The sequence below is a fragment of the Polyodon spathula genome, chromosome 27 (assembly GCF_017654505.1).
Source record: "Polyodon spathula isolate WHYD16114869_AA chromosome 27, ASM1765450v1, whole genome shotgun sequence".
In the NCBI taxonomy this organism is placed as follows: Eukaryota; Metazoa; Chordata; class Actinopteri; order Acipenseriformes; family Polyodontidae; genus Polyodon; species Polyodon spathula.
This window is the reverse complement of record NC_054560.1, coordinates 9605031-9630030: the sequence shown is the minus strand read 5'-3', so window position 1 is coordinate 9630030 and position 25000 is coordinate 9605031. Positions and strand designations below refer to the sequence as shown.

The 25000-nt window shown below is 46.0% G+C and overlaps 4 protein-coding genes and 1 long non-coding RNA gene across 12 annotated transcripts in view; 3 read left to right on the top strand and 2 right to left on the bottom strand.

Moving 5' to 3' along the window:
* LOC121301509 (dnaJ homolog subfamily A member 3, mitochondrial-like) overlaps positions 1-25000 on the top strand; it is a 159301-nt gene that overhangs the window by 4410 nt on the left and 129891 nt on the right. The window lies entirely within an intron of this gene.
* On the bottom strand, positions 205-3125 carry LOC121301514 (ankyrin repeat and SAM domain-containing protein 3-like). 2 transcript variants are annotated; one of them, XM_041230991.1, is made up of 6 exons: positions 3009-3125; positions 1947-2166; positions 1449-1647; positions 838-959; positions 531-612; positions 205-378 (listed from the first exon to the last, which is right to left on the bottom strand). In XM_041230991.1, exons 2-6 carry the CDS (start codon positions 2114-2116, stop codon positions 214-216), a joined length of 738 nt encoding a protein of 245 aa, XP_041086925.1. In that variant the 5' UTR covers positions 2117-2166; positions 3009-3125; the 3' UTR covers positions 205-213. The 2 variants fall into 2 exon arrangements, with proteins under 2 accessions (XP_041086925.1, XP_041086926.1); XM_041230992.1 differs by having other exon boundaries at positions 1947-2163.
* On the top strand, positions 3502-15024 carry LOC121301503 (dynein axonemal-associated protein 1). Of its 3 annotated transcripts, none has more exons than XM_041230972.1 (32): positions 3502-3616; positions 4303-4434; positions 4626-4736; positions 4968-5516; positions 5597-5699; positions 5915-6077; positions 6406-6573; positions 6736-6807; positions 7020-7394; positions 7607-7763; positions 8023-8214; positions 8425-8598; positions 8932-9126; positions 9374-9490; positions 9599-9743; positions 9835-10135; positions 10414-10514; positions 10646-10800; positions 10890-11025; positions 11161-11292; positions 11492-11686; positions 11904-12200; positions 12339-12401; positions 12499-12552; positions 12708-12877; positions 13119-13314; positions 13396-13490; positions 13663-13783; positions 13958-14157; positions 14266-14351; positions 14576-14645; positions 14914-15024. In XM_041230972.1, the coding sequence occupies exons 2-32, from the start codon at positions 4318-4320 to the stop codon at positions 15022-15024; spliced, it is 5121 nt and encodes a 1706-aa protein (XP_041086906.1). In that variant the 5' UTR covers positions 3502-3616; positions 4303-4317. The 3 variants fall into 3 exon arrangements, with proteins under 3 accessions (XP_041086906.1, XP_041086905.1, XP_041086904.1); XM_041230971.1 differs by having other exon boundaries at positions 6730-6807; positions 7610-7763; XM_041230970.1 differs by having other exon boundaries at positions 3552-3616; positions 6730-6807.
* Positions 14984-20475, bottom strand: c27h8orf33 (chromosome 27 C8orf33 homolog). Of its 4 annotated transcripts, XM_041230985.1 has the most exons (9): positions 20361-20475; positions 20013-20063; positions 18203-18293; positions 17820-17954; positions 17104-17603; positions 16683-16773; positions 16401-16547; positions 15817-16039; positions 14984-15071 (listed from the first exon to the last, which is right to left on the bottom strand). In XM_041230985.1, the coding sequence occupies exons 2-8, from the start codon at positions 20019-20021 to the stop codon at positions 15840-15842; spliced, it is 1173 nt and encodes a 390-aa protein (XP_041086919.1). In that variant the 5' UTR covers positions 20022-20063; positions 20361-20475; the 3' UTR covers positions 14984-15071; positions 15817-15839. The 4 variants fall into 4 exon arrangements, with proteins under 4 accessions (XP_041086919.1, XP_041086918.1, XP_041086920.1 ...); XM_041230984.1 differs by lacking the exon at positions 14984-15071 and having other exon boundaries at positions 15440-16039; XM_041230986.1 differs by lacking the exon at positions 14984-15071 and having other exon boundaries at positions 15440-16039; positions 17104-17489.
* Positions 20482-24994, top strand: LOC121301519. Its single transcript, XR_005947626.1, has 3 exons — positions 20482-20713; positions 23065-23112; positions 24831-24994. It is a non-coding gene; the product is annotated as an uncharacterized LOC121301519 (long non-coding RNA).

The window sequence follows — 25000 nt, the reverse complement described above, 5'->3', positions numbered from 1 at the left end:
ATTATAATATATATATTTTTTAAATATAATATGCATGGGGACACAGGTAGCAGTAGTTATTAAAGACATAAACAACCAAATCATAAAACTAAAGCAGTCATTCAAACCAGATGCATATGGACTTGATCATCTGAATATAATATTCCTTGGTCTCTAATTACCAACAGCAATATTCTAGATACCCTCCCCTCCCCTCTCCTCTCCTCAGCTATGTTAGCCCCCCCTAGTGGTCCCATTCCTGTACAGCACAGTACCTGCTTTGGGGTGCATCTGCACAGAGTGCATGTCAATGAGGCTGGCAATCTTGGTGTGTCCGTACAACATGGCGAGGGCCCGGGCGGTTTCTCCCTTTGCGTTGCGCTCGTTCACCTTCACTCCCTGCAGCACGGCGAATGGCACTGTTAGTGGGTCTCAGTGTGCACCCTATACCCCTCCCACCACCACAGCAGCATCCCCAGATACATGGGTGACTGAACAACAGTTTGCAACGTGACTGTAAATAAAAAAAAAAGATCGCTCCCGACACTCACGCGTTGCAGAAGGTTCTGGACGATAATTTCGTGGCCCGAGGCAGCAGCCTCCATCAGAAGAGTAAAGCCAGACTTGGGGTCCCTGCAAGAGGAGAGGAGGGGAGAGGAGAGAGGTTACACAGTGATGAAGCACCTCAAATACATCTGGGACAGTTAGGCACCCAAATCAATGGAGACTACATCCCGATTCTGATAGAACCTACAGGAGGGAAACCAAAAACTTAAACAACAGTAAAACGCACCACCAATGGCGCTGCTAATGCTAATGCTTATTCAACAACCCGAGGGGCTTTCGGAGGAGACTCACTTGACGCTGGCATCCGCGTTGTTGTCCAGAAGGAATTTGACCATCTGCTGGTGCCCGGTGCTGGTGCAGTGGAACAGAGCGGTCCACCCACGGCAGTCCCTCATCTCCAGCTCTGCGCCTCGCTTTCAGGAGACAAGACGGGAGCTTTTTACATAAAACACAGACTGGCACCTTCCTTATAAACCTTTGGAATTAAACTAAAAGCATTGTCAGGTTTCCAAGATCTACACAAAGTACTGCAGACCTTGGATATTGGACTAGTGTGACATTAGGTGAGGCAGTTCAAGAATAAAGGTAACTGGGGGTCTGTGAAAGAAACAGTCACCACAACTCGCTGTGAATATAAATTGTGTCAGAGGTTTAGAAGATCTAACCCTCAATCCCGTTTTCTTTTGGCAACTTTGATCCCTCTTCGGTCTCTCCAACAGGATTAAAAGAGCTAGTTGACTCAAGCAGACAAGACTGTTCATATATTGCTAGTACCAGAACTACCCAAGTTATTCTATCTCAGAACAATGTGAAAACTTGGATTCCCGCTGAGGCTGAGCATCTGGGAACGGTTTGCAACCCCTTTAAATCCCTTTTCTTTGTCTTGGTGTTTGGGAGCTCACCTCCAGGAGGCAGTGTGCGATCCCCTCGTTGCCGCAGCTGGCTGCCAACATGAGTGGCGTCTGCCTGCGAGCCGTGGTGACGTTGACGCCCACCCCGGCGTCCAGCAGCACGTTGGCGATGCGGTCGTGCCCGATGTAGGCTGCGTACATCAGCGCCGTCCAGCCGCCCACATTCTTCCTGTTCAAATCCACCTCTTTCCTGAGGAGAACAGCACAGCAGGCAACTCAGCTAATCCAAAATGCTTAGGCAATACCTACCCATTTTAAATTTAATACAGCCGACAACACAGGCTTTTAATTCCCAGAGCAGTACCAGAAGGCTAGGTAAAACTGGGATCGAACCCAATTAGGCTGGTTTCACAGAGGTAAGGCGGTCCAATATTGGTGCTAACCAGGGCGTGTGAAACCAGCCGGAAGACACACCAGTATTGGGACTTAATAAAACACTGACTGCAACCCTTTCATTTAACGCTCGTGAAGGAGGCCGGTTGCGCTCACCTGCGGATGCACTCCACCACCACGTCGAGCTGGCCGATGGAGGCGGCGGTGTGAAGGTCCAGCGGCACGTCCAGCTCCTCGGGCCGCACGAGCTGCCCAGCCCCCAGCCACACCGACAGGCTGGCCCCCAGCTGCTCTGACTCACTGGCCTCATCGCTCAGCTCCGACATCCTGCACGCAGCAACCAGCGGCTGGGGAACCGTCACAATAACCTGGCCTGCTTTAACAAGACAAGGGCCGTGTCTTGAGATATATATTTTCAATGGATAAGCTCCTCAATATGCCTCTCAGGGATGGCAATAAGACGACGCCTTCTGCTTGGCAGTTGCACCCATTCCAGGTTTTACTATCTGCTTGATTAGCCACAGTGCACAGATAACAAGCTCAGGTGTGTCTTACTAAACTCCTAGTAAAACCACAAATGGATCAGACTGCTATGCAATGTGAGTCTTATTTCCGTCCCTTTAGTTTAAGAGTAAATTGTGTTTTATTGTGTACCCAAAATCCTTTTTTTTTTTGTGCAGGAATAGTTTATTTTACGCAATAATATCAGCCTGCACTGCCAGGTCGATACTGAATAGATGTTCACGTTTTACTGATTGGTCAGGTGCACGTTCTTAGTTGTGTCCATCTACCCTTTACAGGCGAGCTGTAAAACGTAAACACTACCTAATTTTGCCATATTTGTCACAACAACGGCTAAAGGTTTGTGTGACATGAAACTAAGTGGACAAACGTTTTGTTAAAAAGACACAGGCATGGTCTTTAGTCTTTTTGGCCATCGTTATCCTACGTCGACCCCTCCAGTAGGTACAAGATCAACATGATTAAGAGAGTAAGGCTTTGAAAGACGACCGATCGTACAACCTCTGAAACTCAGACTCCGGTTCAACCTGAGTCCGTGGGAAGGTTCTGTAATATTTAATCTGTGTACTGATCAAGACTTGCACCACCTACAGTCGGTAACTTTTTCATTGTATCACAAAGCAGCCAAGGCGTGCCAGTTTTGCAACTTTAGCATTTGAGAAAAAGATTATAAATACATTCCATTAATAAACGTACCTGTTAAAATTCCCGTTCTGGGACAGACGGCATAAACTCCCACTCGTCAATACACACAACCACAAAAAAAAAAAACACACACACACAGGCAGGGTGCAAAATGTCTTGTGTGTTTGCATCTGCACTCCAGGAAACTGACAAGAAAAAAAAAAGTCTGGGAGCTGTAGTCCTTGTTCTAGCACGCAGACTAATGTTTTTCCAAAACAGGATTACAAAAAAAAAAAGGGACTACATTTCCCATGACGCCCTACGCCTTCCCGCACAGCTGGGAACGAAAATGGTGTTCACGAGGACAGCATCCAATCAAAAGTGAATTATTGCAAAACGTCACGAGGTTGTAACCAGTGACATCGGTGTCCTGGCTGGTATTAAAAAAAGAGTCTCGTTACGTTTTAATTATTTTAATACTGTAGTACGTGTTTCATACACGTTCTCAGGGGTGTGTGTGTGTGTGATTTTAATATTAACTTTAATTTAATACGCTGCTTTAATTCCTTTAGAACGTTAGCTAGCTTGAATTTTTTTTTTTTTTCACGTTTAGTGCCCTGTTTCTCGAATGCTGGTCGGCGGCTGGCAAAAGAGGGGCTATTTAAACAGGAACCCGAGAGGTAAGAAAATAAACTAACCAAGCATAACAAAACGAACATTTTAAAAGTGTGTTTCAGCCAGCTATATATAAAAAAGCGGGTTGTGAATACGTCTCGTGCGTGTTCACAGCCTTCAACGGTGTGATCAGAATGTGCATCGCGTTTCCATAGTAACAGGTAAGCGGCGCACTTTTTCAATTGCTAAAACTTGCAACACCGACAGAAAAAACAATCTCGTTTACCCCTTTGTTCGTACTTTAAAACTGTGTGTTATATAAGTAAAGCAGGAGCCGACACTGAGTACAGGACGTTGCATAGCCTTGCAGGTAAAGCGAATGCGTGCCTGACAGCTGCACTGTGTTTGGGTGTCATTTCCAGTAAATATATTTTTGCAGTGTTTAAACTTTATTAGTTTGAGTCTGGTAGGTGTAGCTCTGCTTTTCTTCAGTTAACAGCAGTGTGTTCATTAGTCTAACTGTAGAGACCTATTTGTTTGCATAAAGAGACAGAAGTGTTAATCAAATCATTGCCATTGTCACAAACGTACACATTGTTATACAGTATATATTCAGATATAGTATTTGTGTATGTGCATGTGTTTAACAATGGTACGTGTGTGTCTGCGTCAAATACTAAAAAAAAAAAAAAAAAAACTATCGAAAATGTTTTTCTGCCTGCCAGTTTCTGATTTTGATCCTTTTCTGTAGCAGTGAGGACTGGAAATGGCTTCAGGGATGGATTTCCCATATCCTGTCCAGCGCAACACTGGCCCAGACTGGGATTCCATATTCTCCAGTGTGAAGGCTCAGATCCCATCCCTCGATTCCGACACCTCCACAGTATGTATGTTTGGTAGACGAAATCCATTGGAAATGAAGACACTGTAACATTTGTAAAAATGCTTATGTCATAACAGTTTTGTCAACATGTTTTTTTTCTTCTTCTTTGTATTGTGCTGGTATAACTGTGTCACTGCAAATGCTTTGGTGAAATAAGCTGTTGCTGCTCACTGTAATGTTTCCCCTCTCAGTCGGATTGTGAGGAAGACGAGGTATTAATATTTCACCGCAGTCCAGCCTCTCTGACCCCTGGACAGCTGAGTGATGCCGATGATATTTCACTGGGTGATCCTGAGTTGGAGGTAATAGTCTGTGTAATTGTAGCCCGCTTTGACACGTGCATGAAACTGCAGGCTCAGCTCAGTCAACATAGAATGCGCAACTTTTCTAAAGGCTGTATTTCCATAAATTGTAACTATTGGTCACATGGGTTGACTTTGAAACAATACAAAGTACATTTTGTCAATGATTACACATTATTAAAGCAAAGTATAATTGTCATGTGTGCCTCAATACCTTTCCTTGTCCAACAGGAGTTGCTGGAGTCTGTGAGGACAACAAGGGAGGCCTGGCCTGCACAGGGGACAGCACATCAGGCCATTCAGGATGATCCAGTACTCGGGACCTCAGATGGCCTGCACTTGCAAGCCTCTGTTTTATCAGACCAGCTGGATGCAGACCTAACATCCAGCCCTCCTGGTTCCTCCGCAGAGGCTGCAGTGCAAACTCTGGATCCCCACACAAGCATGGACCAGGCTGGGAACAGCACTAATCCAGCCTCCCCTAGCCTCACGTGGCCCAGTCGTGGTGCAGTGGGAGACGCTGACCTGAATCCAGACGACATCCGAAGATCCTCCTTTTTAGACCTGCCAGGACAGGAGACAAGCCTTTCTCTAAGGGGGGACAGGGGAGAGAGCCCTGTACTGGCCAGTAGATACAGTCCCTCACAGCAGATAGAGGGAGCTTCTGGAACTGGACCTGCTGACCCGGAGGAATGTCTGGGCTTCCGGGCAGAATCAGGAGAAGTTTGTAGGCACACTGAGGCAGCAGGAGGGAATGGGCTGCCTGTTTTATCTTTGGAGGTGAGGATTGGTAGCTGTAAGTGTGCAGTCCTATTTAAAGGCATTTTGCCAATGTAAGTTATCTTCATGTGTTGGTTCAGTTACTAGATCAGTGGGACCTGGATGAAGTCTTGCAGAACCTGGAACAGAATGGGAACTCTGACAGTTGCACTGAGGAGAAACCAGTCATGCAGGTTGAGACAGGTACTGGATAAACAAGAATCTTACCACAAAAATGTCTCACTCATTGCTGATTCAGAGTAAAGAATTGCAGAAGTTACTGGACCAACTTTCCTGATACAGGTTGAGCTTATCATAGTGATGTGGCAATGGTTTAACTATCAGTGTGGAAGATGTCCTTAAAATAACCTGTGAGAGACTCTCTGGGCAGAAGGTCTTGTTTATCTGTTTGTCCTCAGGCAGTGCTGGAGGGCAGACCCAGGGGAGCCTACTGGAGAGGCTGGCTGCTCTGTGTGTGAGGCAGTCCGGGGGAAGAGTGGAGCTAAGCCAGATCACTGCTGCTGCTCAAGCATCTCCTGACCCACATGCCTCGTCGCCTCCTCAGCACCCCCCACCTCTGAGGTATTACATGTTCTCTTACCTCAAGGAATAGCCCCGTGTTTCCTCAGTCCGTTTCACTCTGGCAGTTTTGCATTCAGACTATATTTATGTATTTATTTACTTATATATACAGTGGAGTACATCATGTGGCAAGCCTGCCCTGGAGCGATCACAAAGGAAAATGTATGTGCACACCTGATCCTCTCTTTTTGAGACTGCCTGAAAAGATGCTGAATGGGATGGTGATTTTGTGAAGTGCAAAACTATACAGTAAAAGGCTAGTAGTACATCAATCAGTCAGTTAGTAGACTATGCCAAAAAGCTCTCTTGTTTGTTCTCTGTGTGGCAGAACTGGATCTTCTACAGTGTTTCCCCATGCTGATCCCCACCTAGTCATGGACGAGGAGAGGACAGAGGGGCCTCCTACGGTGTATATCGACCTGAGGAACACTGAGCCATCCGGGATATTCACTGTTCCAGTGCCCCTGGAAGAGACCACCGACGCCCAAGAGCAAAGGTAACTGAGCCTAACAGAATAAAAACCCTGCTTGATTGTTTACCATTTCTTACCTGATTTATGTCACACTATGTACTGGTCACTTAAACTCAGGGGTCACTTGCCCCTCCACGTGACGGAGATCAGTGCTCAGTCTGTCTCTGATTGTTCTTTGAGGTGCAGCGATTCTTTATCTGAGGAAGAGGAGGAGACCACAGACCATGAGCTAAACTGTGAACAAGCTTTCAGACCTCGGTAAGATATCCTGCATCATTCATTGTGTCCCGGATGGAATTCCATTCACGTTCTTTAATTCTTTTATACTCTTGCTGTTGCATGTACTAAATTGATTTGAGTAAAGTCAGTAACTGATTAATTTAAAGGCTCCTAAGTGTAAATTTTATATTGTGTAAAAAGCTACAAGCTTACTGCACTTATCGTTGAGAGTATTCTTTATGTCGTTAAAGTGAATTTACAGGAAAAAGCCTTCTGCTCCAGAAGTTACGGGAAGCGAGCAAGAAAGAAAAGGATGCCCCAGCCACCAGTGACAGGCAAAAGGAGGGAGCTAATGAGCAGAGGAGCTCTAGGGCAGGACGGGCTCCAGAAAATAGGAGGAAGAGAACAAGCAGCAGGGCCGAAGCAACAAAGCCCAGTGAGGGACAGTCTGAGCGCCCAGGTGATACTGAGAGACAGCTTGGACAGGTCGATCTCCTGCTTGTTAATGGAGCCCCCCAGAACGGACCCTATTTAAAAGACACTGGGCAGGGGGAGCCACTCGGAGAAGAGGCTCCCTCTGAGGAACTAGAAAGCACTGAGGAAACCCCCACTGTGAACAGCAACAGGTACTGAGATCTTCACTCTTATGTTTGGTGAAGTCTTCACTTCATTCTTCTTAATTGTAATCCTTACTGCTTGCACATTGAATACCCAGCTGTGTGTAGTTCTGCGTGACAGTATGTGTGCTTGTTCTGTAGTTTACGCTTATTGAACTGAAGCAGTTCCTTCTCCAGCTGTGACCCAGCTGTATCTGTGTGATTGTCTGATTGTGACTCAGCAGTGCTGCAGATTCTCTTGGCCTGGAGCGGAGAGAGAAGCAGAAGGAGCAAGCACGTCGACAACGCCTCCAACGACACATGGACAACCTGAAACCGAGGAAATCAGTAACCGGCAGACAGCCTGCTGCACATAGCACTGCCGTACTGTACAGCACAGTGAGTTACCACAGTGTTACTTTGCACCTACAGTACTAACTCTCTGGGAAATGAGCATTATTACATTTCACTGCAATTGGATAATGTTTTTAAAATAGATATTGAACAGGAGGATTCCTTTAAGAGCTATCCATGTTCTATGGATGAATCAGTCAAAACAATTGATAATGAGTGCGAAATCTAAACTGGACCATATATGTTCTAGTATGTTTTGTTACTGCAGCGTCAAGGTTAATTTCCTTTAATGTTTCGGTTGCAGGAGGCCTCCTACTTCCCCTCTGTTAGCATTCTTTCCCCGGAGAGTGAGAACAGAGAGACTCTTCTCCTAACCGTGTGTCTCTCGAGCCCTGGGCAGACATTAGCATGGGGACAGCACACAGGACACACCCTGGACAATGCACGAACAGGTTCTAATGTTTACAACACACTGGTCACCTGGTTTTTGTCTCTGGTATGTGCTGCTTTTCATGTAAAAATAATGTTAATTCCATGTTTAGTACTCAGATCTAAAATTCACCTTATGCAAATTCTTGTTGTTTTTGTCAATTCCAAAGTTTAATACCTGGATCAAGAATTCACTGTATGTTAATTCTTGCTGTTTTTGATTGGAGATGGTCTGTGCCATTAGCCTCTCCTCAGTGCTCTGTGCTGTGTGTTTCAGGTGGGGCCTGTGCCACAGAGCCAGGAGGAGTCTGTAAGTGCAGAAAGACAGCCCCTCTTCTGGGTGGCAGGGATCCAGCAGCTGTGGAGGGAGGAGGGCCTGGTGCTCTATGTGTGTGCAGCTTCACATGGAGAGAGCAGAGGGCAGGTTGAGCTTCCGACCCGGAAACCCAGAGTGAGTAGAGCATCAATCAAGAGTCTGTTAATAATAACCCCATTAATGTAGATTTTGGATAGGTGAGGCAGTGAAGTCCTGGTATTCCATCCCTTTTTTGGTAAGTGATCTGCAGCAGCAATGGGAAAGGCGGGTGTGCCCTGAACAGAGTAATTTAGAACGGAAGGAACCCCTTTGCGCCTCAGTACCACTTGTGTCAGTGACTATACTTTAGGAAAAACAGTTTAAACTTTAGGTGGACGCATCTCTCCCCTACCCTAAATCTAAGGAAAAAGAGGATGTCTCTGTTGGGTAATTCTAGAGAAATAATTGCAGCTCTGTCTTCATGTCCAGCGGAGGGAGGAGGAGAGGGGAAACATGGTGTTCTACCAGCGGGTCTCCAAGTATCTGTCTCAGACCCCCCTGCGCAGTGTGACCCCCTGGGCAGAGGAGCTCAACTGGCGTCTCGACAAACAGGCCCACCCCCTACATATCCGCCTACCCTCTGCCCGCCTCGACAGCTTCGTCTCAGTGAACCCTGACAGAAAGGTACGGCCGCCAGCTACTCACATAGCTTATGATGCCGGGACACAGAATCCCGTATGAAATGAGGCTTGCTATACAGTGGTTCATTCTCACCACTCCAAATACTTGAGTTGCATTGGGTTTAGGGCATAAAATGTTAAGACATTTCACTTTTAGATTCTGTATTGAAAGTAACAAGGACGCATTGCAAGAATGAAAACATGATTTTTTTTTTTTGGGGGGGGGGGGTGGGTCTCACTGTGTGTTTCAGGCCGTAGAGAAGGCTTTTGGCTCCCCTGTTGGATTCTACTGGCAGACTGTGGAGACTGAGGAGCATGACTGTGTGAGTGTAGAAGAGAACGGAGACAGCCAGCACTCTGAAACTGAGGTATGAAATTGAAATGATACAAAGAGTGAAGTACTCAGTGTTAACTAGATAGTTGAAGTAAAACTGTATAATTATACTTGTATATTGTGGTCTGTGTGTTGCTCGCAGGTCACCATGGCTCTGTGGTACAAGACTCTATTTGGGGAGCCCTTAGTGACTCACCATACCCTGCAGCTGATCCAGAGCTCCAGCCTGGATATCTGTGGGCTTCGTCTCCTCTACCCACCACACAGCCTGCTCTCAGCCAGTGCAGGTAATGGACCAGGTGGCATTGTGCAAAAAACATATATGCATTTACTTCACTTCTGTGCTCTAGAGCCAGACTCACTTTGTTTCCACTTTAGGAGTCCTGCCTCCAGGGTATGAGCAGCATTGTGGCCCCCAGCCTGTGCTGGCTCTGGCTCTCAGAGGCCCTAGGGCCGGCTCTGTGTGGCGAGATATCGCAGGACCCTCAGACTCCCATCTAGCCACTTTGACGGACCCCAACTCCATCAATGCCATGTACGGTGCTGGCCGGGACCGCCCCCTCCTCTACTCCCCCCGCTTAGACAGCCGTGTCCAATGGGAGCTCTGCGTTTGGTTTGGGGGACGGGTCCCCGAGGATGGAAACGTGTACGTCGGGGTGCAGAACAGCAAGGCACCTAGGTCTGTATCCACTCCACCACTGTCACAAACTCCATCCTGCGGATGAGATGTTAAATCAATGTCCTATTGTAAGTGACTCTGCATATAATACACAGTTCACAACCTACCTTTGTAAAGCGCTTTGTGATGGTGGTCCACTATGAAAGGCACTATATAAATTTATTATTATTATTATTATTATTATTATTATTATTATTATTATTATTATTATTATTATTATTATTATTATTAAGACATTTAGCCTAAATGTTTGATTTCTGTTTTTATCTGTCTGTCAGTGCTCCTTCTTCCAAAACACAGGAGGGTAGGTTTGGGGAAACGGGTCTCAATGTCCTGGTCTCGGGCAGACCCCTTGCAACTCTCACTGCTACAGTCACAGGTAACACTGCTGTCTTTTTTTTTTACACATAAGAGGTATTGTAGTGAATTCCTGTGTGTTGGTTTTGTGCAGTGTACCCTAGCCTCAGTGCTAACTTCCTGCTCCTGCTAAAGCAATCTTATCTCCCCCAGCGGACGTGTTCCTGGTGGTGTCTCCAGTAGTCCCACCTTGTTGCTATGGAGATGTGTTGTCAGGGTGCACGAAGCATGGTTTCAGCCTGCGGGGTCTTCGTCGGCTGCGGCTCTCTCCCAAACGAGCGCAAGGGCTCGGGGTGCCCAGCCAGCAGGTATATGCTCCTTTAGTTACTGACGTGCTGGAAAGCAAATTGATAAAAGTTGTTTCTCTTCCACAATTTTCCTTGTTTGTGTTTAACAGGTTTCAGTGTTTTGTTCGGTGCCGCCTTTCACCGGACACTTCGAAGGGGATCCCCCAGTTGAGTTGCCCTCACACTGCCTGATCGTGCTGCTGAGGAGAGAGAATGCCTGGCACCACAGCCCCAGTCTGCTCACAGGTATAGCGTCTTACAGACAACATCCTAAAACCAGTCACTCAACATAGACAACTACTGGGATATTTAAATAAGTAACCAAAATACTGTTATGGTGTTAATGGTGCTATAACCACATTTCTGTATTTCGTCCTGCAGGACTAATGAACGAGTTTGCAGAACAGGGTCTCCTGAGATATGTATGCAGCAGACTGCCTCCTGATGCTGAAATAGAGACTGACTGCTGCTTCCACACAGCTCCCTTTACTGAGAGCCTCTTACACAGCCTGGGTATGTCAACACTCCTAACTACCTCTCTGTGATAAAGTCTTTAACTCTTACTCAGTCTGTACCCTCTTTATGCCTCACTGAAACAGAGCTCCCAACTCTCCCTCAACCTGTAGCTGTATTGTGCCTCTCTATAACAAAGCCCAGAGTGTGCAGTGGGTGTCAGTGGCTCCCTGACAGTGACGGCTGTTTGTGTTTGTAGGTGGCTCTCTCTGGTTAGTGCCCAACTGTGGGAGCGTCTCCCTGGACATGCTTTCGCCTCGCAACTTTCCCTCAAACCCAGAGCTGGAGCAGGTGGCTATTCTTACACTGACTGGGGGGGACATTGACAGGCAAGGCAGTGGGTTTCTGCGGAGGATTCTGAGGGGGGAGTCAACTCAGCCAGGAAAGACATCAGGTATGTTTGACTAATATTAAATATCTGTGATCAAGACAAGCTACTGTTTTTTTCTTCCATCTTCAATGTATAGCAAATCTGAGAGCCTTTCTTACCGAGTATTTGTATCGGCAAGGGTAAAGACTGCATTAAGACTACTTTTTTGAAAGGACCTGTATAAAAACGATGGATAAACTTTCATCACATTCTGATGCAGAGTACATGCTCCCTTTTCTAGCTCACACTGACGGAGGGTTTGAGCTCCTAGGCCTCAAGTGGCTCCCTCGCCTCTCGCGTGCGCATGCCCGGGAGGTGACCCCCTTCGAGGTGGGCGACAAGCTGTGGCAGGACAGCGTGGCACGCCTGGCATCCGGCCCCGCTCTGGTGTGCGCGGTCCGGAGAGTCAACGGCTTCGCTGTGCTCCACCGGCTCCTGCAGGACTCAAGCAGCAACCTGGACAGGGTGGTGTCACCCACCCCCGAGCTGGCCTTCCGTCAGGCAGCCCTGTTCTTCACAGACAGGGAGCTGATCCCAGGTATGGTTGGGGGCGGGGGTTGGGTGGGGGTGGGGTTACAGTAACATGTAAATCCAAGTCAATCAACAGTGTGGTTTGTTATATGTTGATGTGTTTATGTGAAAACATCTCCTCGTAATTGTGTTCTCTTTCCTTCAGATCCCAGTGCCCGTCCCTTACTGAACTTCCTTCCTCCTCCCAACAGACACTGCAGCTCCCAAGGTCAGTACCCAAGCCTGTCTTTCTATTCCAGTTCTTACTGGTGGCACGGAATGGTAGTCACTAAATTAAGCGTGTCTGTTTCTCTTGGTCATTTCAGCAAAGAATCAATGCATCAGCAAGACGGAATCTATCTTCAGCTACATGGTGGAGAGTTAGTATTTCTTTTCATTAACCATGGCAGCATTTTTTTTTTTTGTTTTTTTTTTTAACTGGGCTGTATTTCTATGCCTATACATGACAATGATACAGTGCAGGATTGAAAAGCATCTGATTAAAATAAAAAATGTAATCCTGCTTGTTCCCTAGGCCCTGAGCTTCTTTTTACTGTGGCAGTCGTCAAGCCTGGCGTCTGGACGCGCTCTCTTGCAAAGATACTTGGCAAGGTGCAGTTGTCTGGCTTCAGCGTGGTGGGGCTCAAGGTGCTGCTGCTGGACCAGCACAGTGCTGCATCACTTCTGTCCACTGCAGTTATGCAGGTAAGTTTGTGATCAAATTTTTTTGAAAATGTGGGGAAATGCTTTTACAAACCAAACAAAGGTCCAATGTACTGTACTGAGACTGTTTTATCAGATGTATCATTCTAATTTCTAAAACTTATTAGTATTGTTTTTTAAAGTATACATTCACTACATAAAAGTCAAAGTTGAAGTAAGACCATGTAAGAAAAAATAAAGAGGCTGCTGGTTGATGTTCTGGTTGCTGTGTCCCTCTTGGCAGGACCCTGGGCTTGCAGACTTCCATATGGAATATCTTCTCTCAACCCCTTCCCTGGTACTGTGTCTGCAGCGGGAGAATGCAGTCAAGAAACTGCTGGACCTGCTGGGGCCGGATGATCCTCACCTGGCTCAGTCCCAGGATCAGTTCCTCTGGAGGGCCCAGTATGGCACTGACCTAATACACAATGGAATCTATGGTGGGTACTCTGCAGAGCCAGTTTCAGAAGCCCCCGTGTTTGTCTCGGTACAGCGTGGGTGACATTCTTCTTTCCTTCCAGGATCTCTATCCTATCGTAAGGCAGTGCGAGATGCAAAGCTGTTTTTCCCTGAGGGTCTGTGCTGCAGGGGGACCATGCTGATGGAGCAGGAACAGGTATGTATGTTCCACCTGCATTGTCTCTCTTGTGCAATTAAGTACTAAACAATGGACATTTTAACATGTGGGCAAAATTAAGTGTGATCACTGTTTCAAAGGTGAAAAACAAAACCTGTACCAAGTATAGATTCCAATCCTAGGATTATCTCCCATTCTTCCCTTACAACAGATACTCTGTGCCACCTCGGATCCCATTGTCTGCCCCCAGCGCATGCAGAGCTGTAGAATTGTAAGCATGCCTCATGAACGTCTCATCAGTGCACACTGCACAACCATTGAACTCAATGGAGGTAAGCGAGAGCTCCCTGCTACAGTACTCAGCCAGACAGATTCTATGTAAAGGTCTGGACTGCTTTCAACATTCCCCTGATTTTCATTGATCTCTATGTAGGGGGGTTAGCTGTTTATGTACATTGGTTTCTCAGTCATGGGTTTGCTGGTCTGTAAATCTGCATCTCCTTCAGTTCGAAGCACACTCTGCCAGACAACCTGCCTGCTTGTTCCCTCCAAGCTATTGTGCACCGGCAGGCTCTACATTGACCTTCTGCAGCAGCTGCTCTGGAATGCCTGCCACCTGGTGGCTGGGAGGCTCAGTTGTCTGGACAGGTTGCAGAGTCAGCATGTTGCAGAAACCATGTGGTCCACCCAGGACAGCTGCACAGTGGTGAGTAGCTACAATCTGCAATTTGTAAATCCACTTATTACAGCACTGTAAAGCTCAACAGACCCTTGACCTTGACTTGTACTCTCTCTGCTTCTGCGATCTCCCCAGACTACCATGCTTTCTGATGGCCCCTGTCTGATCCTGGCTCTGCAGGGGGACAACATGGTCACTTGCTTTGACTCCATACTCAACAGGTAAGGGAAAGGAGTTAGGCTACACTGCCTAGAAGAAAGGTTGTTGGGAGGGGTTATGAAACAAAAACTCTAGTGTGTGGCTTAGAGGCAAGAACTTGAATATGGCATGGAGACTAAACTACCTCTCAAATGGATATTACCATCTAAGGATTATTGCAAACAATATTGTTCAGGAACAAAAGACGACAAATGGATGCACTTGACTGTGTTCCTTTTTATTTCAGTATCTGCTGGAAGAGGCCAGAGCTGGAGAAACTCAGAAAGGGGATTCTTTATCCCAATAATGAAACACAGGCAAGTTAACATTGACCAAGAACAGACACTGCTAAAGGCCTGATTACAATAGCAGCACATGGCTGTCTGCAAAAACTGTTTGTATGAGCAGGCTTTTAGGGAGCTCTGTTTGTGAAACTCAAGTGGCAAATTCCCCCATCAACTAAACAGGACTGTGACCTTTTAAGCTTTGATTTGCAAGGTGCATTGAAAAGAAATTGGAAAAATTGATGCCTGTAGTTTAACCCATTTAATGGCCAGCTCGGTGACATCCCTCTGCTCCTTACAGGCTGACAAGCTGCTCTGCTTCCTCTTTGAGTCCCTCTCTCCCACCAGCCAACACAAGATAGTACTTCAGGACCCCCTCTGCCTCATTCCTCAGGAGCTAAAGCCTCTGTGATAAAGGGGCCTACGTGGTGCTCCCCTACTCATAAGAGAGAAAAAAACCTGCAAATGAAATATTTGTCTTTTTAAAATGTGTTTTTTTTTTTGGGGGGGGGTTGTATTTATATTTATAAACATGGCAATCTTAATCGATGTATTTAAACAAATAAATATATTTCACTGCTGAGGTCCACTCAGTATAAAATAAAAGATCCCCTCTCTGCTGCTCCAGTCCAATTACAAGGCTAGTTGAGGGATTGCAGTGTATCCTGAAACGTACAAGCATTTGTTTTTATCCTGGTGTAATTCATTGGCTTGTGTAAATCACTTACTAAAATTTTGTAACAATGCACTGGTGTCAAATATGTGAAAAATACCATACTAATTGTTTTTATTTTAAAAAGTAAAAAAAAAAACACTTCAAGTTACTGTTTGGGATCTTTTAGTTTAATATGAAAAAAGGCACTACATCAACTCAATTGTAGGCATATTCCACTCTCTCCTTTAATATCCTTTAAAATAAACTGGGGCAGTGATATTACTTCTGAAAGATAGAGCTTCACACCGAGAAGCAGCAACATGGGAGTGTCCAGTTTATCAATAAACATAACACACCTGTGCTTGTGGAGGTTTACTGTGTGACACAACAAACAGGTAGCATTAGAAACGTTTAAAAATGGGAAACAGAATTAAAGCCAGAAAAAGGCAGAATGTGGTCTAAAGCACAAGATGTTTTTTTATTCCTTCTTAACACAGCCTCTCAATAATGCAGACTTGCTGGACAGTACTAGTCCTCAGTGTCACCCACTTTAGAGACAACGGTGAGGCGCTTCAGAAGAAGTTGAATCGGAACTCCTCCTGTGCTGGTGTAAATTTAAACCCCTCTGTGCTGGAGCCCTGAGCCCCCTCTCCTGAAGCCTCAGAGCAGCCTGGCTCCTTGGGCCCCTCCTGTGCCTTCAGGCTTCCTCTCTTGTGTAAGACTTGGCTCTTGGGGAGCTTTGTGACAGCGGACACTCGGGCAGACTTTGAAGCTGCAACAGAATAAAAAAAAAACCCAGGGTGAAAACACATTAATAAGTCAAGTTAAAAAAGCATCCAACTAAGTAATTAAGGTTGTCAAACATGCAAGGCTGTCTGCAAGCAGAGGGAGATCCAGCCCCTAACTTTACACCTCACAACACATGCAGCATAAAAAATAAACTGGTGCAGTGATATTACTTCTGAAACAAACCTTGATGGCATTTTCTCCAGAACCAAACTTGTGCTGAATGAACCACCAATACATTATACAATTCTTGCAACTATCGTTCTTGCATAAATTGTGTACACAAGTCGTCCTGATCGTGCTTTCTCTCTTGTAGCATGTATAAGCATTCATGGCCCTCCACTCACCTGTCTGTATTAGTTTCACCTGATTGAGCCTCTCCACCTCCATCTTCTTCCTATAGTCCCCCAGCATTGTCCTCATCACCTGTCGCTTCTTCGCCAGCGGGGCCTTGCTGCTGCGTAGCGTCCTTACTGCGCGCACAGCCTCCTCCACTGCAACACCAAGGACGTTAAGCACCACCCACTCAGGGCTGGGATAAAACATGCACGACCATGCCATGACGCTTCTCTGACCACTTCACTTATTCCTCCTACAAACTATTTCTACAACCTGCACAGCTGACTCACCCTGCTTCGGAGTCGATTTCTGTGTTTTCAGACCCAGCTCCAGCTGCTCGATGCACCAGTCCAGCTCACGGCTCAGCTGCTGCTCAGAAGACTGGGCAACACGGGAAACAGACAAAGAGACCAATTAATTGAGAAGCTCCTTCATTGAAACAGAAGATGGAAAAATACAAAGAACTGTATGCGGGTAAGCGGACTGCAAGTAAAGAAGCTAAACCACTTAAAAAGATGTATACTTTAATTTACTGAGAACCAGCGGATAAATAAAGCCAATCATGTCTAATGATTACAAACCCCACCCCACCCCCTCAAAAAAAAAAAAAAAAAAACCTTCAAGTGCCATTTCAAATCACTTTCAATCAGAAAGAAGGAAGTTGCTGGGCCTGTAAACTTGAACAGAGTTTAGCACAGTGGCGATGCTTACCAAAGCTGGCTGCTCTGCACGGCTCGCCTCTTTACCCTGCGATTCCATTCTTTGTTTCTTGTTGACATCGGTTTCCTCTGCCTCTTGTTTCTTATTAGACGCCGCCTTCTTTTTCTTCTTCTTTGACGGCTTAGTTTCCCCTCCTTGGCTTTCGACTTGGGGTTTCACAGAACTCCCTTTTCCGGGGTCTGGGAGATTGCTCTGTGGGGCTGTCTCCTGTCCCTCTGCCTCCTCAGACGGGATTTGGAAATTGAACGCAAAGTCTGCTCCCTGTGGTTCCTGGGGGTTGGAGTTCGAGGTCCCTGGGCTCACAGGGGCAGGTTGCGTTTCTAGTGACTCCTCAGGTGCTCCGGACCCAGGCTCTGAGCCGTCCTCACCGGTGCTCCCTGGAAAGAAGTTGAAGGCAAAACTGTTGTCGCTGGGCATGAAGCCCCAGCCCTCCTTTGCCCTCTGCTCTCTGCTCGTCGAGAAAGACCCTGAAACAGCCTCTCCCAGCGGGGCTAGGGGGGCCAAATTAAGACGTAAACATCCAGCTTCTGTTTCCATCCGTGGCACAACTCACTTGTCTTTTATTATTTAAAGTAGTTACTTTTATTTACTTAAATCAGGTAATCAATGATAGCTGTATACTACTACATAACCTTGACTTACTGTATAAATATATCCTTCCAAAATTATCCCCTGAACTACACCAGCAGTTCCAAGGCTCCCCCTACCTTCCCCCTCCTGTTGCTTGTGCTCCTCTGCCATTTTTTGACGGTAATCCCCGAAAATCTTCTGCATCAGCTGTCTCTTCCTGACGAAGGTGGCCCTCTGGGACTGCAGCAAGCTCAGTACGCGCTGTGTTTCCTCTGCGCAGGGAGGGAGAGATCAATGACTTTACAGGACTCTGCACCTCCAGCAGAGTGCATGTGCAAACACACACACACACACACGCTGAATTCTCCAGCATAAACTTGCAGCAGAATTATATATATATATTTTTAATACTGAGGAGCCAGACTGCAAATGCATTGTGTTTGTGTTCTTTTTTTTTATTTTTATTTTTTTACCCCTTTCTGCATCACCATTGTATAACTTTCTGTGTCATGCATTATACCTGCGTGGGGGCGTGGGTTGAGCGTCAGCGAGCCGTTCTCCAGCTGCTGGATACACCAGTCAAGCTCATCCTGGAAGGTGCCCCGAGGAACCTGTCACAAGAAACACAACACCATGGGTGTTAATAAACTCATTCAGGGCTCTGTGCAAACAGAGGAAGATCCTGCCCCTAACTCTACACCTCACATTATTGTCTGCTGTGTGTACAGAAAACATACAGTAACACCATCATCTGCACTGGGGACTAAATTCAAGCACACTGCAGCCCTCTAACCACTGAGCTACTCAAACACACTGCCTTCCACACTGCAGCCCAGCACCCTAACCACTGACCTACTCAAACACAATGCCTTCCACGCTGCAGCCCAGCACTCTAACCACTGAGCTACTCAAACACACTGCAGCCCAGCACTCTAACCACTGAGCTACTCAAACACAATGCCTTCCACACTGCAGCCCAGCACTCTAACCACTGAGCTACTCAAACACACTGCCTTCCACACTGCAGCCCAGCACTCTAACCACTGAGCTACTCAAACACACTGCCTTCCACACTGCAGCCACTGAGCACTCAAACCACTGCCTTCTACTCAGCCCAACTCTAACCACTGCCTACTCCACACTGCAGCCCAGCACTCTAACCACTGAGCTACTCAAACACACTGCCTTCCACACTGCAGCCCAGCACTCTAACCACTGAGCTACTCAAACCCACTGCCTTCCACACTGCAGCCCAGCACTCTAACCACTGAGCTACTCAAACCCACTGCCTTCCACACTGCAGCCCAGCACTCTAACCACTGACTTCCACACTGCAGCCCAACTCTAACCACTGAGCTACTCAAACACACTGCCTTCCACACTGCAGCCCAGCACTCTAACCACTGAGCTACTCAAACACACTGCCTTCCACACTGCAGCCCAGCACTCTAACCACTGAGCTACTCAAACACACGAATGGTGACTGCATGAGTTTTTGTGCGGAAGGTTTCCACACTGCAGCCCAGCACTCTAACCACTGAGCTACTCAAACACACTGCCTTCCACACTGCAGCCCAGCACTCTAACCACTGAGCTACTCAAACACACTGCAGCCCAGCACTCTAACCACTGAGCTACTCAAACACACTGCCTTCCACACTGCAGCCCAGCACTCTAACCACTGAGCTACTCAAACACACTGCCTTCCACACTGCAGCCCAGCACTCTAACCACTGAGCTACTCAAACACACTGCCTTCCACACTGCAGCCCAGCACTCTAACCACTGAGCTACTCAAACACACTGCCTTCCACACTGCAGCCCAGCACTCTAACCACTGAGCTACTCAAACACAATGCCTTCCACACTGCAGCCCAGCACTCTAACCACTGAGCTACTCAAACACAATGCCTTCCACACTGCAGCCCAGCACTCTAACCACTGAGCTACTCAAACACAATGCCTTCCACACTGCAGCCCAGCACTCTAACCACTGAGCTACTCAAACACACTGCCTTCCACACTGCAGCCCAGCACTCTAACCACTGAGCTACTCAAACACTGCAGCCCAGCACTCTAACCACTGAGCTACTGCCTTCCACACTGCAGCCCACGCTCTAACCACTGAGCTACTCAAACACACTGACTTCCATTTGGCATTGACCAACGTGATATATTAGTAACTTATTTTCAACATTGCACTTCTGTGCTCTAGAACTGTTACTGAAGCCATTATCATCATAACGCTGGCACTACTGTTTAAAATGATATTAATAGAAGTATTTCAAATACTGTCAGTCAATAGTGTTGACTTTTTTTTTTTTTTTTACCTCTTCCATCACAGTATAACCTGGTACAGAAAATACAGCACTGTCACATTCCTGAAGAAAAGAAAAATGTGTAAAGATTTTAAATGCATTGCGTCTAATGTATCCCTGTTTGTATGAAATGATAAACGAGGTATTGCAGTACACACAGCCACATTATCGTATATTTCAGTGCTGGGGCTTTAAAAATACAAAATAAGATTTGAATACTGTTTCATTTCTAATTAGCTGTTTTTAATTCAATTTTAGTTTTTAGTTCAATTTACTGTACAGTGCAACAAACTGATTGAAATGCTCTCTGACAATCCTATTCTGAAGTTCGTACATTGCAGTTCTGAAGAGAAACGTTACCTCTTAGTGGTTTCTCTCACAAATTGATCTGTCGCATTTCAAAGAGCACGCTTCATTAAATCAACTAACGCATGTTTTCAAAAAGGAAACTCGCCTGCCTCAGACCGGTCCCCCCCTACAACAAAAGACACAGTGATCACATTACTTTGGTTCCACAATAAAAGCGTGCAGCATGCGTTGCAATACACTGTTCGATAACATGAATTATTATTGTTGATATTCTTAAGATTAATACAAAAATACAGTACAAAGAAGAAGAAATAATTCTAACTTTGATTTGTGACGCTAATCTATGCCAAACTTTTACATTTTTTATTTATGTCAACTTCACCTCATGAAGCAGCAAGAAACAGGTTGGTTGTAGCTATGTCGATGATTATTTGTGTTCATTTTTAGATAGTCACAAAAACTTACTGTAAATAATTTTGAACTTTGGTAAAATGAGCTTGAGTGACCTCCCCTTTTTTAGGGAATTTTTTTTTTAACATGGTGCAGTTTTTATAAATGTGCATATTGAAAGTTTTTGCAGGGAGCAGCATCCCTAGTCGGCGCTCTGTACTGGAAAATGCTTTTTTTGTTTGTTTTTGTTTTTAGTTTTGACGATTTCCAGTTGTCTGTCTGAAAGTAATTTGTGTAGCGTGCATCAAAGCAGAACTAAGAAATAGGCCACTGAACTAGACAGCGGTTTTCTGTTAATCAGATTAAAAGTGGTGCAACATGACTCATCTCTGAAGCTACATGAGACAATAAAGATAATTACAGCTCATGATGTAGCGCTTATTATTGTAACCACTGTCCCGCATGTGCCTAAATATCAATACCTTTAGATTTTTTTAATTCTACATAATAGTAGTGGATTAATCTATTTATGTAGGCTATCCACAAGGACCCAGTTTTTTACATTACCACCTGGCCTCAGCAGCTAACACTGTTCAGAAAAGACTGGTTACTGGGGCTGTGGTTTGTGACACATGCCAGTGAAGCGAGTCCATATGCTCTCTGGCGCCTCTCAAACAAAGAAGGGAGCAAGCTAGGTGGTGCAGCCTGGGATTGTTCATTCCACAGCATTGCCTGTTCATTGCTTCTGCTTTGCTACACAGACCATGTATCTGAAACCAAAAAGTAATTTCACAGCTGAAAAGTGAATTGAATTGGGCCATGGGTCTATTTAATTGCAAATCCCAAATGCAGGTTACAATACCCCGTAGTGTAAAGGACTGCACCAGCCCCCAGTAACCCAGGTTTCAAAGTGTGGCTTTCCCTCTACGCCTGTGGTGCTATACTACATCTTTAACTGTGTGGGCTGTTCCCACTGTGCAGCGAATCACATTTCAACAGGGCGGAAATAAAGCATTGTTACCTAGACCTGCACTAGGGGGCAGCGCAGGACTCTAAACCTCAGGACTCTCTTTCATATGGTTTCCTCTATTATCCATATTGTGCCCCTACCCGGTATACACATAATGAATTCAGGTACTAGTTGACATTAAGCAGGCCTTAAGAAGTTCTGTGGCTGACTCGGTTGGTAGCGCACTGGACTCTGACTTGTAGGGTAGTCTGTTAATCCCTATTTTTTCTTAAAACATTGTTGAATTTACCTTCTAGACCTGTAAGGTTTGGCTTTGAATCCAGTCACAAACGAAACCAAGTTGAGAATCGCAACTTATCCCAGCCTCATCTCAAAATGTAATCATGTCTAGCCAGCTGGCTGGCTAGTTGGTAGAGCAGGGGAGTCTGATTCCTGGCTTAGTCAGTTCAAACCCTGTGTAGGGGCTTGTGTGTTCCTTTCATTTTCAATGACTTTGCCCTTTATAATAGATTCAAGGTGGACAAGGTGTTAATCATACAAATAATAATATAAAGAGGTTGATAAAAGATCTTATATGCGATGCTAGACTCTCGCATGGAGCCGAGTGGTGCAGTGCTGCCCCTCCGTGGAGGTCCGAGTTCAAAGCCAGCTGATTCCTTCCTTTATTTTCAAAATAGTTAATTTCCTAATAAAAAAGCAAGCTTTTCCAAGAAAGTGAGCTGGTACAGAGAGAAGTAATGATGTTCTTGCCATTCCATTAGGGAGTTACCTGCCTTACGCACTACTACTGTACTAGCTACACTTTGAATTCAGTCCTGAGAGAGTGGTCTACACCTGCATTTCCATGTCTGTGTTGCAGCAAGGATTGTGTGCGTGCCAGCAGAGTGCCAACATGTTCTGTTTCACCACATGCACAGGAACCCCGCTGTACAGGTTCCATTCAATCCCAGCATACAGGGGATAAGAAAGCAGGCTGCAGTGTAGCAGGGCTCTGGTCTCCTACCCTGCACCTAGTTTGTTACCACTGAAACCAACCCTGTTTTAAAGGTAGGGTGATTTAATGCATTAAAAGCATGGCCTTCCCGGTTTCATTTAGTTTGCAGGGTGGCACCTCTGGTCCATAATGGTTCAGCGCAGCGTCTGAAATGCTTGTGTGTGTTTTTGCATGGAACAGACAAGTAAATTAGAGCACAGAGTGGAGTCCAAGCCCAATAATGGTGAGACCGAAAACAGATTTGAACTTGTGTCTCACCAGCTGTATTACAGGGCCTCCCTCCCTGTGCTTCGCATGCAGTCCCTCTGGCTCCCATTATTTTAATACACAGGGTATTTTGCACAGATGGGCAAACACATTCAATGCTTGTAGTTTTAATTTTTTTTTTTTTTTTTTTTTAGGTTTTACACGTCAGGACCACCCTCTCTAACGTGCCCCAGATGTCGGTGGTAAGGGAATCATGTCAGACATGAAGTAGCTGACAACTCTCAGTCTGCCTGTCTCCCTCCCTCCCTTCACTCATTCAGCCAGTCAGACAGAAACATTCCTGATAATTAGAAAGACTGATCCCTTAGAGTTCAACCAGTTTAACAGATAAAAACTATTAAAAGAATACCTACGGTATTTAAATTCAACCCTTGTACCCGGTAAAGCTTATAAAACCGCACCTAAGCGAGTAGGAAAGCCTGGGGTGGGTGTAAATGAATAGACATTGAAGCATTACAGACTGACATACAACACTATACCTGCATAAGGGGTCTTGGTGGGTTAAAGTTGAAACATTGAGCAGCACTGCGTCTGTTACCCAGTCCGGCCACGCTGTTCTCATTGAGCAGCACTGCGTCTGTTACCCAGTCCGGCCACGCTGTTCTCATTGAGCAGCACTGCGTTTGTTACCCAGTCCGGCCACGCTGTTCTCATTGAGCAGCACTGCGTCTGTTACCCAGTCCGGCCACGCTGTTCTCATTGAGCAGCACTGCGTCTGTTACCCAGTCCGGCCACGCTGTTCTCATTGAGCAGCACTGCGTCTGTTACCCAGTCCGGCCACGCTGTTCTCATTGAGCAGCACTGCGTCTGTTACCCAGTCCGGCCACGCTGTTCTCATTGAGCAGCACTGCGTCTGTTACCCAGTCCGGCCACGCTGTTCTCATTGAGCAGCACTGCGTCTGTTACCCAGTCCGGCCACGCTGTTCTCATTGAGCAGCACTGCGTCTGTTACCCAGTCCGGCCACGCTGTTCTCATTGAGCAGCACTGCGTCTGTTACCCAGTCCGGCCACGCTGTTCTCATTGAGCAGCACTGCGTCTGTTACCCAGTCCGGCCACGCTGTTCTCATTGAGCAGCACTGCGTCTGTTACCCAGTCCGGCCACGCTGTTCTCATTGAGCAGCACTGCGTCTGTTACCCAGTCCGGCCACGCTGTTCTCATTGAGCAGCACTGCGTCTGTTACCCAGTCCGGCCACGCTGTTCTCCAGGATTCTCCCCAGTGAGATTAGAGGCCAGGCTTCTGGAAGTTGTGTTCAGAGCACTCAAGTGCTCGCTGTCATATTCAAGGACGGACGGTTGCCCAGCAATCATTACTGTGTCTGGTTTTACAGCTTCCTTCTCTAAGACATCCGGCGCGGACGCCCTTATTGAGACAGAACTTCCTTTCACCGTCTCAGTTACAGACGGTTGACGTTTCCGTTTCTGTCTGCTGACAAAACAAAAAGCTTTGTCCCAGCTCTCCTCTAAACACTATCGCGTCCTGCATTGATTAAATCTAACCCTATAGATGTAAGTTGGAAGATTTAGAAAGCATTGCCAAAATATGCAACACTGGCTTTAGTGGGATTGTGGCAAGACAGAAGAATTAGAAACAAACATCAAAAAACCCAAAACAAACAAAACTCTGCTGACATTTTAATGACATATATTGTCTGCATTTATTAAAAAAACACTTAATGCTGCAAAAAAAAAAAAAACATCCGTCAGTATCACAAAAAAAAAAGTTTTAATCTACCGTGGATTACAACTGATGTAAGATGTGTAATGAGAGAGAGAGAGAGAGAGAGAGAGAGAGAGAGAGAGAGAGAGAGAGAGAGAGAGAGAGAGAGAGAGGTAATTAGTGACATAAATCTGTTATTGTCAGGTGGAGAGTTTCACTTTACTGTTTCATTCCTTTTAAGGAATCTGCTCCTGACACAAGTTACACGCAGGCCTGTCCAGAACATCAGAATTCCAGGATACTGCACAACTGTATGCTAGTAAAGAGCAGCACATCTGGAGAATGATGAGAGAAGTGGGAATACCCGGAATTCCTACTGGGTGACAGGAAGAGGCAGGATACTGAGGAGTC

Excerpts from the sequence above, each read along its gene's own strand:
- LOC121301514 (XM_041230991.1), bottom strand. The coding sequence starts at position 2,116 with ATGTCGGAGCTGAGCGATGAGGCCAGTGAGTCAGAGCAGCTGGGGGCC. Across the intron at positions 613-837 it reads AACGCGGATGCCAGCGTCAA|GGACCCCAAGTCTGGCTTTA; the intron begins GTGAGTCTCCTC and ends CTCCTCTTGCAG. Across the intron at positions 379-530 it reads TCCAGAACCTTCTGCAACGC|GGAGTGAAGGTGAACGAGCG; the intron begins GTGAGTGTCGGG and ends GCCGTGCTGCAG.
- LOC121301503 (XM_041230970.1), top strand. The coding sequence starts at position 4,318 with ATGGCTTCAGGGATGGATTTCCCATATCCTGTCCAGCGCAACACTGGC. Across the intron at positions 9,491-9,598 it reads GCCAGCACTCTGAAACTGAG|GTCACCATGGCTCTGTGGTA; the intron begins GTATGAAATTGA and ends TGTTGCTCGCAG. Across the intron at positions 12,553-12,707 it reads CTTCAGCTACATGGTGGAGA|GCCCTGAGCTTCTTTTTACT; the intron begins GTTAGTATTTCT and ends CTTGTTCCCTAG.
- c27h8orf33 (XM_041230985.1), bottom strand. Across the intron at positions 17,955-18,202 it reads CAACCCACGCCCCCACGCAG|AGGAAACACAGCGCGTACTG; the intron begins GTATAATGCATG and ends CTCCCTGCGCAG. Across the intron at positions 17,604-17,819 it reads CAAGCAACAGGAGGGGGAAG|CCCCGCTGGGAGAGGCTGTT; the intron begins GTAGGGGGAGCC and ends TGGCCCCCCTAG.